At 31.7% G+C, this 14,849-nt stretch overlaps 3 protein-coding genes across 7 annotated transcripts; 1 reads left to right on the forward strand and 2 right to left on the reverse strand.

Annotated features, from left to right (window-relative positions):
- The first annotated feature begins 1,521 nt into the window (after positions 1-1,521).
- LOC108458952 (uncharacterized) lies at positions 1,522-8,097 on the forward strand. The gene is made up of 12 exons (XM_017758338.2): positions 1,522-2,070; positions 2,230-2,339; positions 4,181-4,250; positions 4,502-4,640; positions 4,754-4,894; positions 5,663-5,802; positions 5,887-5,934; positions 6,232-6,342; positions 6,435-6,616; positions 6,689-6,810; positions 6,899-6,975; positions 7,053-8,097. Exons 1-12 carry the CDS (start codon positions 1,834-1,836, stop codon positions 7,161-7,163), a joined length of 1,488 nt encoding a protein of 495 aa, XP_017613827.1. The 5' UTR covers positions 1,522-1,833; the 3' UTR covers positions 7,164-8,097.
- On the reverse strand, positions 7,848-9,279 carry LOC108459407 (late embryogenesis abundant protein). Its single transcript, XM_017758770.2, has 2 exons — positions 8,887-9,279; positions 7,848-8,257 (listed from the first exon to the last, which is right to left on the reverse strand). Exons 1-2 carry the CDS (start codon positions 9,259-9,261, stop codon positions 8,021-8,023), a joined length of 612 nt encoding a protein of 203 aa, XP_017614259.1. The 5' UTR covers positions 9,262-9,279; the 3' UTR covers positions 7,848-8,020.
- Positions 9,280-10,470: 1,191 nt separating this feature from the next.
- LOC108459495 (chaperone protein dnaJ 10-like) lies at positions 10,471-14,393 on the reverse strand. Of its 5 annotated transcripts, none has more exons than XM_053026870.1 (9): positions 14,266-14,393; positions 13,855-13,959; positions 13,570-13,629; positions 12,813-12,895; positions 12,136-12,434; positions 11,840-11,998; positions 11,570-11,742; positions 11,264-11,344; positions 10,471-10,804 (listed from the first exon to the last, which is right to left on the reverse strand). In XM_053026870.1, exons 2-9 carry the CDS (start codon positions 13,939-13,941, stop codon positions 10,730-10,732), a joined length of 1,017 nt encoding a protein of 338 aa, XP_052882830.1. In that variant the 5' UTR covers positions 13,942-13,959; positions 14,266-14,393; the 3' UTR covers positions 10,471-10,729. The 5 variants fall into 5 exon arrangements, with proteins under 5 accessions (XP_052882830.1, XP_017614363.1, XP_052882828.1 ...); XM_017758874.2 differs by having other exon boundaries at positions 11,570-11,763; XM_053026868.1 differs by having other exon boundaries at positions 11,570-11,763; positions 13,855-13,962; positions 14,266-14,380.
- Between the last annotated feature and the right edge of the window lie 456 nt (positions 14,394-14,849).

Consider the following 14,849-nt stretch of genomic DNA (forward strand, 5'->3'; position numbering starts at 1 on the left):
CTTTAATATTTCTATAATGATGTTGCTCGATTTCTTGTTTAAGAGTAAGAATTTTCCAATTCTTGTTCATAAAAGACTTTATGTAGAATCGAATTTGCGCGAACTAAAAATAATAATAAACTTCACATCTTAGACTATTAATACAATTATAAGGTTTTAACATAACAAATGACACAATGAATTCCCAAAAAATTCACAATCTGTTTTCTTCGGAAATATAAAGACTGAGATATCTATTTTAAGAGAAAATTAATCATTGTTATTGATGGTCGATATCTTAATTATGAAAAATTACAAAATGGTTTCTGAATCAGGGGTGAAATCAGAAATTTTTTTAATGAAAGTCAAAATTAAATTGTATTTTTAAAGGATTAAATCAAATTTTTATATTTTTAAGGAGGCTAAAGTGTAATTTTATTTTTACTAATTTAAATTTTTAAAGGGTATAAATGAAAAAAACTTCATTTTAGGGGGGTCGGGGGCCTTGTCAATCCTCTAGTTTCGCCCTTGCTCTGAACTACTGACTTTTTTTTTGTCACCTCCCGTTAAATTACCAATGGGAAGATAACTTGGCAATTTTAAAATTGGCATAATAATAACTTTAATCCTCAATATTTATATAATGTTTCAATTTAGTCTTGATTTAAAAAAATTCTTAACATTTACACATTGATATAATTTGGTCTTTTTATAATTTTTTAAACATTAAAAGATAATTTTAAAAGAATAAAAAATACAAAATTGTTATATTAAACTTTTGATGTTCCGTTACATCTCCGATCCTTCAAAAACAATGAATGATGTTAAAGGTTTCATTCTAACACAAATAAATGAATATTATAACTTTTTGGTACATATACCATAATTCTTTTTAAATGTTTATTGGTACAAATATAATATAATTTTTGGTTAAATTTTGTTATTAGTCCCTTTACTTTATGAAAGTTGTAGATTTAATTCATGTATTTTAATTTGATCATTTTTATATTATATACTTTTCAAATTTTAAAATTTCAGTCTTCACCAAATGATAATTGATAAATTCATTAAGTTATGCTATTTCTAAAATCTAAAGTGTCAAACATATTATCATATGTGTAATGTTATGTTAGCTTGTTATTTTCACAAATTACTCACTAAAAAAAATCCAATTAATGATTTGCATACAGATTGAAATTTCAAAATTCAGAAAATATAAGGACTTAGAATGATCCTATTAGAGAATATAAACCAAATCTACAAATGTACACATAAAACAGGACTAGTAATTGAATTTAGCTATTACTCTTTTAAGTCAGGATTAAAATTTACCAATTAAAAAAGTACAGGGACTAAATCTACAACTTAAAAAAAGTAAAAGGACTAAAATTAATCAAATTAAGGGACTAAATACACAACTTTCACAAAAGTATAGGGACTAATAGCAGAATTTTAGGATTTTATTTTATACGTTGTCTTTACGTTTTGAAGTAATTTAGGCAGTATAAGAACCTCTAAAAGCTAATTTCGTATAAAATCATGACCGGTAGTCAGTCATTTGAGGCCTGTCCTTAAAAAAGACCAGAGAAGGGATCCATTTTTGGCGGGTCTATAAAAGCCGAACAAGTAAAAAATTAAAATTAAAAAAATAAAAATAATTCTTTGTTCTCCATTTCATTTTGATTCGAGAATTGAGATCCAATTCCAAATTCGAAAACGTAGTTTTTCAACGTCTTTGTTATTGGATTCTACTTTCTAAATTCACATCTACCGGTTGTTTTCTACGATCGACGTGACGCCGTTGATTTTCCGGTGAACGGTCTCTGATGAAGCAGCCACAGCAAGTTTAATACAATGGCGGAAGGTGAAATCACTAATAACAGCTCGAAGGAAGGAGTCAACGAAAACAAAAACAACAAGAGTTGTATCAATGGCACCGATAAAACCAGTGAAAAGAAAGCAAGCATGAAGGATCCGGAAACTTTTTGTTGCTTGCTTCAACCAGGGAATGCCGATTCCAGTCCCGATTATATCGGCATTCGTCGATTTCTTCTCGCTCGTAAAGCGGAGTCCAGTTCTTATCGCCGACTTGTAAGCTCTATTTTTATTTTTATTTTTTGTTTTTTTGTTTATGTGCACGTTTTAGTTATGGATCTGTGTTCTAGTTGTTTGAGAGCTTGATTTTTAGCTAGTTATGGAACGAGTTATGTGTTGAAATGAAACCTTTTAGCATCATTCATTGTTTTGAAGGATTGGAGATGTAATGGAAAAGGTTATGTGGCGTACCGGAATTACATGAGGAGGCCAAGAAAATGGGAAAAATTACAAACACCAAGCCGTCCTAGCACTCCTGGAAACAGGTACTGGAATTTATCCAAACAATTTTCCCCTTTCTTAATTTTCATTTATTTATTTGCTTTACAAATTGAAGCTATCAATTGCAGCCTCATTAGTTTGATTGAATGCACGGTAGCGGATGAATTTTGTAGTCGCTAAGGGGTTAAAGGATTATTTATGTAAAAACAATTAATTTTAAAATTGAGTAAATTAATAGCTTTGAAAAAAATTGAAGCAATTTAATTCTAGCAATTTCGAAAGTGAACAAGGACAATTAAGCATAAGATTAATGTGTTTCATTAATTGTAAATAATTTTTGTTGATATAGTGACAGATTTAACTTTTGATGTTTACAACTTTATATATTTTGTCACTTCGACCTTAATTTTAATAAGTTCAACACATTCAATCACAACATTTACGTATTTAAACAAATATTGCCCAATAAATTTATTAAATTAAGATTAAATTGTAAACTTTGAAAGCTAAATTTATTATTATATCAATCAAATTCATGTAAATTGATGGAAAATATTAGGTAAACTATAAAAATAGTCACTTTTGTTTGTTTCAGGTTACATTTTAGTCACTTATGTTTGAAATATTACGTTTTAGTCACTTATGTTATTATTTTTTTATGAAGTGATCACTCTTCCGTTAAGTTCTGTTATCTCCTTAACGGTAATCCTACGTGACAGTCTCACTAGATTTTAAGTGCCAACTTGGATTTCCTAATGGGATGAGAATAGATTTTTTTATTAAATAAATTTAATTAATTAAAAATTTTAAACCCTAAATCTTAGTTAAAAAATCCATCTCCCCCCTTTTTTTAGTTTTCTTTTTCAATTGACTAAAAAAGTTATTATCATCAAAATTTTGTATTCACGTACAAAAACAAAAGAGGATTCAATGGAGAGTCCAAGTATGTCTTCTTCACCGACAAATTTATGTTCTAAAACTTAAAATGAAGTGCTGTTGACAAATAAGAAGATGGTAATCGTTTTTGTTCCAAATCATTGTATTTTTCAATTCTTCACGTTTTTGAATAATTAGTTTCTCAATCAGATTTTTTCTGATCTGAATCGCCTTGTTTGTTCACATCCCTTTGTGGGTATTCCTTTTTTTTTATCTGAAATTCTTTTAGTTGTTAATATTCATATCAAGAATTTTAATTTAGGGTTTTCATTAAATAATAAAAAATCTAATCTTTTATTTTTCAGTATTGAATAAAAGAGATAGAGGAATGCAAAGAAGGCATACCTCCATCTTTATGAAGCAGTTAATTTGATTTCAACTATTTTGATCTTAATAATAATTTTTCCAGTCAAATAAAAAAAATCATTGAAAAAAAGAAGAGACTGAAGAAAAATTAAAAAGAGGAGATAAACAGTCTTTTTAGTTAAGATTTAGGTTTAAAAATTTTAATTAATTAAATTTTTTAATTAAAAATCTATTTTCATCCCATTTAAAAATCCAAGTTGACTTCTAAAATCTAGTTGGACTAACACATAGAATTACCGTTAGAGAGATAACGGAACTTAACGGTAGAGTGATCACTTCGTGACAAAATAGTAACATAAGTGACTAAAACGTAGCATTTCAAACATAAGTGACTAAAATGTAACCTGAGACAAACAAAAGTGACTATTTTTATAGATTACCCAAAATATTAACTTCGTGATTAATCGTCAAATTGATTGGGATTAAATTGTCTTGATTTTTTGAGAGGGACCAATTTGTTCAATTTCAAAATTGAGAGGGACTGCAGAAGTCCTTTTACCAATGTTTTATGAACAATGATCTGCTAATTTTTGTGGTATTGTTTAAAAAATCTGACATCAAGGTAATTTACTGGTTGATGCAGTGGGCCTTGGAATTCAAGGTCAGGTTCATTCTCACATTTGTTTGACGCGGAAAGCTGGAACTCTAGCAAAGTACGTATTAGCTACAAACTTTTATTATGTAATTTTTGTTCTCCGTCAGTTATTGACTTGTGGTTATATTGTTCATTTGCATCAAGTGCCTTAAATCATCATGTTCTTGATGATGAAAATGAAAGAACAGAATATCTTAATTTCCTTGTCCATTCACAAGGAACTTATTGCATGTCAAGCTCTTGAAAACCATTTTTTAAGTAGGCCTTTAAAAGAATTGAGAAGAGTTGAATGCTTCTCCATGCTTGCAGGATCAACGAAGTGGCTCTGTTGGTTCTACTAATAGAAGCTCTAGCCTTAGTGACAGTGATCGCCCACGTCAACGAGGAGTTGAACCTGCATATTCTTTTGTAGGAATGCACTGCATATTTGATCAGTGCAAAGCAGCTGGTAACTTTTTATGGTTTTTGAATGCAATCTTGATTTCTTTCATCTTTGTCATACTATTTTAAGCAGTTTATTTCACCGTTTCTGAAACGAAGCAATATGATTGGTTTTATAAGCGGTTACAGTTTTGAAGTTTGGGCACATGAGTTCTGATCTACTCGCATATGGGGCATCGGATGGGACATTGGTAGTTTGCTCTGTCTCCGACCCACCTTCAGTTCTCAAGCAATTAAATGGACATTCAAAAGATGTCACAGGTTGGATTACCTGGTATTGTTTCAGTTGTCTTTCTTATATCTTAGACTAAAGTACTTGTAGCCATGCTATCTGCTATATACTTTCATTTACGGAGACCACGACCTTGTTCATTTATGATTGTTTGTTCCATTCCTGCTTCGTTATTTTTCTTTTTGGATTTTAGTGGAATTGGACTAAATTGAGAAGGTGCCTACTTCTACTTCATATTGTAAAGGATCTTTCACAGTTAAAACCTGAATCAGTGAGATACTGAGATTTGTGGTATCTTTGACACTGTTTGTGAAGGTCAGCACAGAAGAATAACTAGATTGTGAAATTGATGTGAAAGTGAGCAAAATATTTCTTGGTAAGAATATGAACTAAGAAATACATCATGTTGGAGCCCTTTTAGATCTTATTTTTCAGAAAAATAATGAGACAAAGTTGGTTCAGAACTGCAGGTCATTTTGTATTAGCTAGGAACCATTTTTCACATGGGAGAAAAAAATGGTCTAAGTGGTGTATCCTTGAATCACCCATAAACCGATACCCCGAGATGGCACCTAAAATGCTTATGTGAATGATCCACCTGACCAAATCATTATTGAATTAGATTTAGGCATCCATGTCCACTGATACAAAGTGGATGCTAATTACCTATTATACATACTGATAGTCTCATTAAATTTCTAGTATCTGTAATTAAGGTTGAATTTTATTTTTATAACTATGATTCATTGAATCAACCGTTTATTAACCATGTTTATGATTTGCCACTGCATTATCAGATTTCGATTTCTCATCAAACAATCAATATATTGCATCATCATCAAAGGACAAAACTGTGCGAGTATGGGAGCTATCAAAGGGCCTTTGCATTAGAATTATATATGGAGTCTCTCCACAACTGTGTATTCGATTTCATCCTGTAAGTAACCAGTGTTTATGATACATACCCTTCAAGTCAGGCAATCTTTTTAAGATTATTTATTCTTTTGTTTATTATCTGCAGGTAAATAACAACTTTCTTTCAGTTGGAAATGCAAATAAAGATATCACAGTAAGCACCCCTCCATGCCTTTAATCATCTCTGGTCAATCTTAATGGTCATAGTTCAGTTGACGTGATATGCTAAATCGGATTCTGGATAATCGAACGAAATGCGTGCTTTCGTCTCGTAAAAAAATTCTGTCTGTATAAATATCCGGTTGGCTAGTTCCATATGTTTAATCCTTCACCGACTCTTTATATAGGCGTGCATTTGTGAGTTTGAATTTTCGGAATCTAAAGCTGTGTTGCTCGATCTCTGCGTCAAAACTTGCTTGTATGATTTTGTTCACTTTTTTCTCTGCACCAGGTATTCAATTTCAGCACTGGCAGGATTATTACCAAATCGAACTTTGACAGCGAGGTTACCTCAATGGACCATGATCATACCGGTCAGCTAATTTTCTGTGGAGATGCACAGGTCTCTCTTATACCGTCCTCGCCATAATCATCATAATCAAAGAAATCTGTTTGGTCTTTTAGAATGTTCCTTATGGGACGATAATTTCGCAGGGATGCATATACACCGCAAGTATGGAATCCCGCACAGGTGCATTATCCCGTTCTCATCGATATAAAAGTGGCAACAAACTGAAATGTCCAGTCGCGACCGTACAGTACCGAAGTTTCTCTTTGATGACAAAGGGTCCTGTGTTATTGTCGTGCACTCAAGATGGAAGCCTTTCGTTCTTTAGGTTCGTTCACAACATCGTATCTTCTACCTTCATTATTACAAGTAACTGATTAGTGGTAGGTTCGCATTTCAGTATCAATTTGGAATCACAAGGTTATCTAACCCTACGTTGTTCGCTCAAGTTAACTTCACGGATTCACACCATTCGAGCTTCCTTCTGCCCTCTGCTTTCCCTTGATAAGGGCGAATATATAGGTTTGTATTCCGTCCCGACACCGACCAAACAGAACTAGTGTACTTTCATATGCCTTTGCTGACATTGTGGTTTCTTTGCGCTGTGAAGTTGCTGGAAGCGAAGATACACACGTCAACTTCTACGACTTAACTCGGCCAAAGCATACATGTGTAAACAAGCTTCAGGTTCGACTCCCTCGCTTCCCGAACTACTCCAGTAGTCAAACTATTTAACTGGTTAAAATCATTTGTTGTATGCACAGGGTCATGGTTTTCCAGTTATAGGAGTAGCATGGAACCATGGGGAGAACTTATTGGCTTCATCAGACCTTTATGGCGTTGTTATAGTATGGAAAAGAGCCAAAACAAAATAGAGAGAGCCAAACACTCTCATACAGAGATATAAGAAGGTAAATGACTTCAAAACCGATGAATCAGCTTAGAGACGGGACGATCAAATTAATCACTTGTTAAAAAATAAAAATAAAAAAGATAAATTAAAATAGAATAAATATTGTTGTTAAAAAAACCAAGAAAAAATTAAAATAGAATTAATATTTCAATGCAATTTTAATTTTTTAAAAATATTTTTTATTAAAAACCGTAAAATGTCAATTATATTACAATATTTTCTTTATTTCATTTATTTATTTAAAAAAAAAAGCCTAGATGTTATGACTGTTACAAACCAGTCTAAAGATTCAGTCACCCTTTGAGTTGAACTCACACATTCACCAAAATTGTAGAATATTACTTTGTTATGAACTGTTTCCTGTAATTTGTCTGTAGATTTTGATGTTGGCAATTTGCCATTACTCAATTTATACATCCATTTATTTTTCTCTTATATATAGTTTATACATTTAAATTTTATAATTTAGAATTAGAAAGTTAGATTGAAGTTCAATTATTGCTAAACAAATAATATTTATTTTGTATTCTCAAAAAATATTTATTGTATTAATTATAACATATAAATTATGAAAAAAGAAATTGTGATTGTTAATTTTTTTCCTTTTATGGATATATAAAAGCAGAAAAGGAAAAGATCTAGACAATTCATTATACATTCATTTACTTAAGGTCAAATAACTAAAAAAACAAAATACTAATATTACACATTTCACAAACGTAGCACACTTCAAAGTTCAAAAATAAAAGACATAGAATTCACAAATACAACATCACGGTAGAAAGTAAATAATTCAACACAACTACAAACTTTCAGTGGTTAATGAGCATGATGACCAGGTAGTTTTTCCTTTATCTTCTCTATCACACTCTTCTTCTCGTGGTGCTGGCCAGGCGGGGGATCAGTCGTGGTGGTTGTGGTTGACGCGGTGGTTTTGACAGCCGAAGTTTTGGTCTGAGATTGATCCTCCTCCTTCTTCTTTCCACTTGTTAGCTTCTCCTTTACTTTCTCTTTCAGCCCTTTCTTCCTTCTACCGCCCATCCCATCATCCTCCGACTAAATCCAAATCCATAAATAAATAATTTTAAAATTTATTCAAGACATTTTTTTAAACTTCATTAACAAAGAAATTTTCTTTAAGTAACTTTAAAATTATAAATATAACATAAAATTTTAAACATATAAATATGTAATTATTAATAGCAAAAACACTTCAAACCAACTTTTGATTTTGATAATAAAAAAATTTTAAAATATGTTCTTCACAAATTTAATATTTAATTTCTATACTATTATTTTTAAAATTTTAATTACATCACTTTCTGTTAAATTTTATTTTTAAAATTTTGTTTATTTGACTTTTAAAATAGGAAAAATACTTGCTAATAAACTTGAATTTGACAAAATAATTTTAATAATATTTTAAAAATTAAAATCTCTAGAAAATGAAGAGATTAAATTTCTAAAAATAAAAATATAAAAATAAATAAAAATATAAAATTAAATTTCAAATGAAAATTACAAAAACTTATGCACATTTTAAGTAAAAAACACAATCTTCCATCATAAAAGCACTTTAAAAACACCATTTGCAAAACATTTTTGGAGAAGCAAAAAAGCAATACTAAAACAAATACTGCATAGATGCCCATAGCGGGGGTTTTTTTTTTTTTAATTTTCATTACCGAGCTAGAGCTGGAGCTGGAGCTGGAGCTGGAGCTGCTGGAGCGTTGAATCTTTTCCTTGCCGGAAACCTCGTAATGCAGCGGCTGTGTTTGCTGCGGAGGCGGTGGCTGCAGCTGCTGTTGTGACTGATCAGTGGCGACGGCGGAACCGGTGCCATATCCCATTAAACCCGACAGTGACGTTGTCGTCGTGGGATGCTTGGTGGCAATACCGGTGACATAAATGGGGTTACCGTGTTCGTCAGTGAGTTGAACCGGGTTGCCGTGTTCGTCGGTGAGTTGAATAGGGTTGCCGTGTTCGTCTCTCAAATCAGCCATTTTTCGTATACGTAAAAAGGGGAGATGTGTTTTACAGTAAAGCAAACAATTATTCATGAGGTGTTTAATATAAAGGGAACGGTGGAGAAGAAAGGGCTGGTGTTTTTTTTTTTTTTTTTGCATGTAAACTTAGGAGTTTAATATTTTTACACGTCGCAAACGTCAGGCAGGAAATTGCCACGTTGAGAAGGTGGAGGACACGTGTAGCTTAACTAGGCAAGTGATAAATGTAGGGGTGAAAATTCGAATATTCCACCATATCTGATTTGCTTTGTTTTCAGATTGAGATAACATTAAGATACAGATGTTGAAGAGGATTGAATCTTATGTATATTAACATTGTTATTAACGTAGAAATTTGTGGATTTGAATGTGTTAAAATGTATTAATTTTTATTTAAGGTTGAAGTAGAATTTGAATAATTTTATGTATTATATTAATATTAAAAATATACAAATGTTAAAATTATTATTTATTATGAAATTAGAGCGGATATAGATAAATATCTAAAATATTTATTCGAATAATATATGAATCCATTTTATGATTTTAATTTTATATATAAATAAAAGGAATATTAGTTGATTTAAATTTAAATTTTGTAGATTTGGATAACTTAAAATAATCGAAATGTTTGATATCGGTTTACAATTTGGATATCTAATGGATAATAATATTTAAGGTAAATGATATAGATAGGTATTAAATTATTAGTAAATTTATATTTTGGTCATTTAATTTTAAAAAGTTATAAAATGAGAATTGAATTACTTGAAAGTTTCATTTAAGTCACTAGGTTTATAAAATCGGTGTTGTATGCTTTCTTTGTTTGCACTGCCTACACCAATTGAAACATCATGGAACAATTTTAAATGACATGAATCTGCAAATCAAAATTCAAAAATCTTTCTTCTCCAATATCCAACACCGACCATCAAGCCGACTTAGATCTAAAGCATGTTATTTTACTTGTTGATGGATTTGATCACCGCATTGATTGCAGAATCGTTGCTTAGAACTCACTAGTCAGACACTAAAAAGAAAAAACATAACACTCGAGTGACTTAAATAAAAACTTTCAAATAATTCAGTGACTTAAATGAAAATTTTCTATTAATTTAGTAATCATTTTGAAACTTTTACAGTTAAGTGACCAAAATGTAAACTTTTTAATAATTTAGTGATCTTAAGTGTAGTTTACCTAATAGTTAATTCAAATTTAGATAATAATACTCAGAATAATTTGAGATAATAAATAAACTTGAATTTTAGATAAATTAATAAATTTAAATAAAATTGTCATGAAAAATTGTGAAATAAATATAATTAAATGAAAAAATTATATATACTTTGACACTAAACAATAGAATCTCCGAAATTGCTTCTCCACCACCATTCCTTTTTCACATTCTTCAAGCTTATCCCCTTTCCTTCAATTATGCTACTGAACTGAGTCCAAAAGTCCGACACAGAAAAGAAAACATTGACTAACCCGACGCGGACATCAATCAGAGTACTGAGATGGCTAAGAACCGGCAGTTTCCGTTTCGACATTTACACGGCGCAGACTGTTTTCTCTACTATAAGCAGATTTTGCTCCCTGAGAAATCCGAAATGGAAAGATCAAATTCAACAACAATAGATGAAAGTTACATGTAACATATTCATGGCATCAATTCACATATGCCATTCGAAACAAAACTTGAAGCAAGATGAATTACGGTAAAAATACCATGGACTAGGAGTTAGATTACGTTTTACCCTTTACTCCAAAAATGAACAAATTACCCCTGATTCTTTTTGCTAAATATCATCCAGACAGTTGCATAGCACGTATACTTTATTCTAACATAAAGGGAGCAAAATACAGTCTGACTCTTAGTACAAGAATTTCCACGACAATTTTGTCATGAATTACAGGGAAAGTCATTGTTACTGATATTGTTTACTTAGACCTCGGTGTGAGTTCTAGATTCAAGTACGGTCTAAGTTTCTAAGTTTTAACCTTGAAGGTAGTAGTGCAACAATAATGAAGAGTCGTAGCAACATAGATGCTTACTTGAAAAATGGCTCCGAGTTTCTTCATTCCTTTCGCTCGCAAGACTAGAACTTCTTCCGAAACACTAGCGTCTCTAAGTACCTGGATAACAAAATAGATTTTAATTATTTGCGTCAAAATACAACCTAGTTTAACTGATCTAATATCATTTAGGATCCCCAACATGAAACTGCTATGAAATCCATGAAAGTGCGAACTATCGGTACTTGGTTAACAATCCACACAGACCAACGTGCACACATGCCACAAGGGCACTGATCTTGAAATGAACCGCATCGATAAATTTAAGGAAATGTGTAAACTCACTTCTAAACAGACATTAGATAAAGTTGACTCGATGTCGACCACGTTGATCTGCCAAAGGGATTGAAGCATGGCATCCTTCTTTTCTTCAAGGGCTTTCAGTATGTTCTCTTCTCTGTCTGCTCCTTGGTTCAGTCTCCTCAGCTCGTCTTGTATTTGAATTAAACTAACAGCACCTACAAGAAGATGCGTATACTCTTTGGTTACGTTTTAACTTCGAAGTTCAAACAAAACAGAAAGGCCTTATTAAACTTCAACTGCAGAATATTGTACCTTTAGCAGCCTTTACTTGTGATTTTATACGGTGCCCTTTATCTCGCACCCATTCTGCTAAAAATGGTACTTGCATACAAGACCCGTCTTTACCAAGTTCCCTGGCGGCTTTCCTCGTGTAAATGTATCCAATGGTATGTAACATAGCCTCACCAAAAGCTGGCAAAAGTTATATTTAAGAGCAAACGGAAGGTAGCAGCTATCTAACATATTACTCAAGGTCTAAAAGTCCTTAATTGCTGATACTTAAAAATAAAACCACTTTCATTCACATTTAGCTTAGATAGAAAGCTTACCAGCTTTTGAAAGATCTCGTGCTTCTGAATTCGCCCATTGAATGAATTCATTGGTTTGACCTTCAACAAATGGCTGCAAGCGATTTTTCAGTATTTCAATGAGTTTGTCTTCCCTTTGTTTCTGAAATGCCTGCATATTTTCCTCGAGTTTCTTCCTATGAGCTTCCTCATCTAACAAGGAATCACTTTCAACTTCAATGGCTGATAAAGTAGCCATTGCTAGCTGGCCAACATAATCTTCAAAGAAATCACTTCCAAAAAGCATCCCAAACACAGCCGTAGGATCCAACATGGTGTCCCTAAGAAAACAGTAATTGACCACTAAGCAGCCATTGCTAGTTTCATGGATGAATTGCCTTCAGCATCTAATAATATATTTCAGTCTTCCATTTTTATCCCTATAAAGCTTTTGGTGTTGTGCAAGGTTTTAGCTTAACCAGACTTAATGTTGGCTGCATTACAGACCATTTTAAGCTATGTTGAATAATATGCTTGAACCAAATAATTATTCCCATTCATTTTTTTCATTTCACATTCCACAACTTATGCTACCATGTAAAATTAACAATACTGCATATCACACTTATAACATATAACCAAAAAATGACATGTCATTTTATGCATTTCAAAACAGTATGCGAGATAATGAACATCACACTTATAGCATATAAACTTACGGTATCACTCCAGTCTTCCCTCTCTTGTCATATGCTTCACGCTTTTCGGGATCAGTTAGAACCTGATAAGCCTCACCAAGTGCCTTAACGTATATCAAACAACGAGAAAAATAAGAGCCAAATACATAATTGAGAAATGCAGATGATGGAACAAATTTTCATTACTATAATGAAAGGATTAACTCGATGCAAATACCAATTTAAAGTAGTCTTGAGGGGAAGCTAGTCTTGCACCCTTAGTGGAAGGTATTGTCCTTGTGTTGGGGTTTTGTCTCCTGTACTTTGAGAAAGTCCAAAGTGGTTTACAAATTTTAGGGAATGCGTGAGTTGTTAGAGATACTAATTGCATGCTCACAAGAGAGGTATCAGTATTGTGCGTACGATTAATTATGCATCCTATACCTCGGTGGGTTCGAAGTACCATTGTTACAAAGATAAGGCCTATATGCCTTGGTAGTTTGAACACCCCCAGGCGCAATATGCATAATTAATATTATACACAATACCGGCACCTCCTCCCTGCAAGTAGGTGGTATCTCCGCCAACCGAGGCTCTCCTTTAACTCCGTGAAGCCCTTTAGTCTCTGCTCAAAGAATGGGAGGCAAAACACCAACACGAGGATAATATTTTCCGTTGAGGGTCGAACCTCCCTTCAACAAGTAGTTAAAAACCAGTACTAAAGCTAAAGGGGTCTTCTTTTAGGACATTTTTCAAACAATTGATCAACTAAAAGCATAGTTAAAAGGTGGTAGCTTACGTGAAATTTGTCAGCAGCTTTCGGATCATCTAGATTTTTATCGGGGTGAACTCGCCTTGCCTGAAAAATACAATGCAGAAGAAACCTAAACTAATAATGCAGAACAAATTTCATCACCCAAATCTCTAATGCCTATTGCATAATTCAACATGGAAACAAAAAATTCATCCAAATTTTCTCACAAATCCCAGAAGAAGAAACATGGTTCAATCATGCATCAAGGCATTGCTTTCAAATGTTCATAAATCAAAATCATGAAAATCATACAAATGTAGAAAAGCTTACGTTGAGGTAAAAAGCCTTCTTGATTTCAGGTATAGATGCATCAACACTGACACCCAATATATCATAATATGAAGTGTCTTTTTCCATTGATCTTCTCTTGCCACACTGCTTTTAACATTAGAAATTAATCAACAAAAAAAAAAAGATAAATCAATGAAAAAAATTTCTCAATAAACAGAACAAGCTTATAGTACATGAATCTACAAGCGATGTGAATTAAGAAGAAATAAGAACATTGTTTTGCATTTTGGATTCAAATTTAATGTAAATAAGAATCAATGGTATAAGAATCAATAAATCAGATCTCCAAATTTAATGTAAATAAGCAAATTCCATGGAGAAAAAAAGGCATTATATATTCAAATTAATGAGAAAATAAAACAAAACAAAAACAAGAATTTTTGAATTTACATGTTATGAAAATGTGAGATTAAATGGTTAAGAAAATGATTGAAGATTTTTTTTTTTTTTCAGTGTTGAGGATTTTAGTATTAAAATGACAAATAGACAAGATGATTACGTGGCCATGAAATGGTCTGGGATCAGAACACGTGTACAAATGGGTATTTTTAATTTTCTTTGTAGTCCTAACATAGTTTAAAAATGGGATAAAGCAATATTTAGTCCCTTAATTTTACAAACTATTTCAATTTAATCCTTAAATATTTTTGCACATTAATCATTGAAATTGACAATTTTTCATAGTTTCAATTCATGTGATGATTTAGTACTCTAAAATTGTGCCACATGATCATATTTTTAAAAAGTTTATTTTAAAATGATAATTAAATATAATATTAAAGTGTCGCATCATCAAATAGGTTAAAATTTTAAAAAATTGTCAAAGAACTAAATGTTGATTTATCGATATAATAATAATAAGGAATTAAAACATTTTATAACTCTTTGAAAAATTAAAACAATTTAAAGTTTATATTTGTTATGATTTAAATTTTTCAATATATTTTATAATATAAAATAGAAATCAAATGATA

The sequence above is a fragment of the Gossypium arboreum genome, chromosome 4 (assembly GCF_025698485.1).
Source record: "Gossypium arboreum isolate Shixiya-1 chromosome 4, ASM2569848v2, whole genome shotgun sequence".
NCBI classification, from domain to species: domain Eukaryota; kingdom Viridiplantae; phylum Streptophyta; class Magnoliopsida; order Malvales; family Malvaceae; genus Gossypium; species Gossypium arboreum.

Bases quoted from the DNA above. Each gene is read 5' to 3' on its own strand.
- LOC108458952 (XM_017758338.2), top strand. From the start codon at position 1,834: ATGGCGGAAGGTGAAATCACTAATAACAGCTCGAAGGAAGGAGTCAAC. The intron at 5,935-6,231 runs GTAAGCACCCCT...TCTCTGCACCAG, and splicing joins ATGCAAATAAAGATATCACA to GTATTCAATTTCAGCACTGG. The intron at 6,811-6,898 runs GTTTGTATTCCG...TGCGCTGTGAAG, and splicing joins TGATAAGGGCGAATATATAG to TTGCTGGAAGCGAAGATACA.
- LOC108459407 (XM_017758770.2), bottom strand. From the start codon at position 9,261: ATGAATAATTGTTTGCTTTACTGTAAAACACATCTCCCCTTTTTACGT. The intron at 8,258-8,886 runs GTAATGAAAATT...ATTTGGATTTAG, and splicing joins CCAGCTCCAGCTCTAGCTCG to TCGGAGGATGATGGGATGGG.
- LOC108459495 (XM_017758874.2), bottom strand. From the start codon at position 13,941: ATGGAAAAAGACACTTCATATTATGATATATTGGGTGTCAGTGTTGAT. The intron at 13,630-13,854 runs GTAAGCTTTTCT...TGTATTTTTCAG, and splicing joins AGAAGGCTTTTTACCTCAAC to GCAAGGCGAGTTCACCCCGA. The intron at 12,435-12,812 runs GTAAGTTTATAT...CTGTTTTCTTAG, and splicing joins GGGAAGACTGGAGTGATACC to GGACACCATGTTGGATCCTA.